General features: G+C 40.3%; 1 protein-coding gene across 1 annotated transcript in view; it reads right to left on the reverse strand.

Moving 5' to 3' along the window:
* Positions 1-1794: 1794 nt before the first annotated feature.
* arid3c (AT rich interactive domain 3C (BRIGHT-like)) overlaps positions 1795-2794 on the reverse strand; it is a 99104-nt gene continuing 98104 nt past the window's right edge. Inside the window, 1 exon segment of the mRNA XM_020599133.1 lies at positions 1795-1913. Within this exon segment, the coding sequence (XP_020454789.1) occupies positions 1795-1913 (119 nt within the window).

A 2794-nucleotide genomic window follows, 5' to 3' on the forward strand; every position in this document is an offset into this window, starting at 1 on the left:
GCCTAAGTCAGTTCTTAAGAGAAAAAAAAACAAACATGTCAGCATTATGTGTTTTAATCTGTTTACTACAAATGATATCACACTGCTACACACCACTGTAATACCTCCCAGGCAGCCAACATTTCTACTTGCAGAAAATTTAAACTTATCTAAGAAATTATTGTTACTATTCGGGGTAATAAACTGCAGATGTTTAAAAACAACAGAACTCAGGACACCCCTCCTGTGGTTACCCCAGTCAGTGACTGACATTCCCACTCCCTTACATGTCGAACATCGCTCTAGCATGGAAGTTGTCAGAATAATTTGATCCTTGAGTTCTAAAAACACAGTAGTATTACTACTAATATGGCAACTACAGTTTATATAGAACAGGTCTTTCCATGCTGATCAGTTTAATGTATGATTAGGTTTAGCATAATTACAAGGTTTATTTAACTGTACATACCATTTACTTCTTTAATATAATCATTCTGTCTAGCTTTACTGCTACCCCTGTCCACTCTATATTGTATATACAGTAGAAGATCTATTGCATACACACTGCTGGACATCTTTCCTGGATGAAGGGCTCCCCTCTCTTGTTTTTCCTGAGAATTCTCTCTTTTCATTGAATGTTGCACACACTGTAAAGTCCTTTGTGACTAGGGTAATAAACTCACACAAAACTGACACTGTTTAATTGTAACAGGTCATCAGAACATTTGATTCTTCTGCTAAAGAAACTGGATAATTCTGATAAAAAAACAAATAAATGAAAAAAATTTGAAATGCTAATAACTTATGCACCTTTGAATTGAAGACATTTATGGCTGTTTAAGGACTTGCAGTATTATTCTCAATATAAATCATCTTCAGAACTACCTGATATACAGACAAGTGACAAATTAAAGGAAAAACCTGAACAAATGAATGCAGGTTCTGGCATGGATCGGGTCCACTTGTCCGCTTAGAGAGAAGGGTCACTGAAAATCAGTACTAAGTAGGTCTGAGTGATCACCTTTATCCTATGGGGAAACATTTCTATGCAGATGGGAGTGGTCTCTTCCAGGATGACACGAGTGGACAACGAATAGTTTATGAAGATGATGTGAATCAGATGCTGTGGCCTTCCCAGTCACCAGGTCTCAGCCCTGTTGAAAAGCTATGGGAGATGTTGGAGTGATGTGTTGGAAAGCGTCTCCACCACCATCATCAAAACACCACATGAGGGAATATCTGTTAGAAGAATGGTGTTCATCTCTCCAGTAGAGTTCAGAGACTCGGAGAGTCAATGCCAAGGTGCACTGAAGCTGATCTGGTGCCACGTGATGGGCCAGCACCTCACTGACACTCTTTGTGTTGGGTTTTTCTTTTTATTTGTCACTTGTCTGTGTTTTGACTTATACACTTATCTACAGACTAAAATGCAGAGACATGAGATTCAGCTTGTGAGAGAATGACCTGGATCAAGTCACCACTGTCAGATAGGACGTCACAGTCACCTTATACTTTGACATGAATGGCCTACTGTATGTTAAAGTGGAGAGCTTTCTTTTCTTTAATACACAGACTACCTCCATTTACACACACACAGACACACACACCCACAAACACACACACACACTAGGCAGGCACATAAGACAATAAGCCTTATCGACCTCCAATCCACAGGCCCAATTTTGAGATATTTAACTTTTTTAACTCTATTGGACTGCCACTTCATTACGATGGATTTTATAGCAAAGACATCAAATTGCGTAGAGGACTAAGCACCAGGGTGCTGCTATAACTTATTGAATTTCCTGCCTGCAATTACATCAGCAAACGGCCCCTCTCTTTACCTGTGTAGACAACTCCATTTATTTCTATTGACATGTTGATGCTGCTAATGCCGTTGGTAGACAGGTTCAATGCGGTCTCTTGTCTATCATCTGTCAAGAGAGAAGGCAGAGAACGAGAGAGAGAAAAACTCAATATGAGCATTTAGAAAGGGAACAGAAGAAGCAAGAGGAGCGCCCCAGTGGAGCATTGGTGATAATTCAGAGAGTGACAGGATAAGGAGAGATTTATTAAAGAGTTCTGGGGAGAAAGAGCTGTCAAAAGATGTTACAGCAATTTGTACATGTCATTTATGGATGAATACTATCGCAGCACACAGTTGGAAAACTTGGCTGAGTAAATGTGATTGGTACTAAAAGAACAGAAATGTCTTAAGAAAATGGACCAACGCTACACACAGTGTGATCTTAGTGAGCGGCTGTGATATCAAACCATCTGTAAACAGGAATTTATCCGTCTAAGTGCATCTGGGTGGAGACAAATAATAGTGTTTGGATGTAATCTTTAAATGACAGTGTTTGTACCTGAAGGCCAGAGCCAGACGACCAGCGTGGGAATTAACCTGAGAAAGATTCTCACTCATTTTTCCATCACGTATCAAGTGCAAAGCCCACTATTATGACTAATGTAAGAGAGGCGGTGATGCAGACAGAAATGATATCACACTTGAGCAGATAGGCCCCTTATTCTTCCTTTAGCCTCTATCATTAAGTCATATATGACTTATGGCTTGTCATGAGCTGTGCTGGCTGCAGCCAGAGCTCAGTCAGACGGGCATTTTTACCCATGACTAGCTGGGTTCTGTCTGTCGTCAAAAAGAACTATTTCTTCATAACATCTGTGGAGCCAAACTTCAAATTACACATTTTATATGATGAACTATGTGCACATTAGTGATCCAGGCATTTTGCAGTGGGATCTTGGAAAGCCCCTCTGGCAGGGTCATTAGCTGCTTTTTTCCCCCCCCCCCCCT

This window comes from Monopterus albus, unplaced genomic scaffold, assembly GCF_001952655.1.
Source record: "Monopterus albus unplaced genomic scaffold, M_albus_1.0 scaffold40.1, whole genome shotgun sequence".
NCBI classification, from domain to species: Eukaryota; Metazoa; Chordata; class Actinopteri; order Synbranchiformes; family Synbranchidae; genus Monopterus; species Monopterus albus.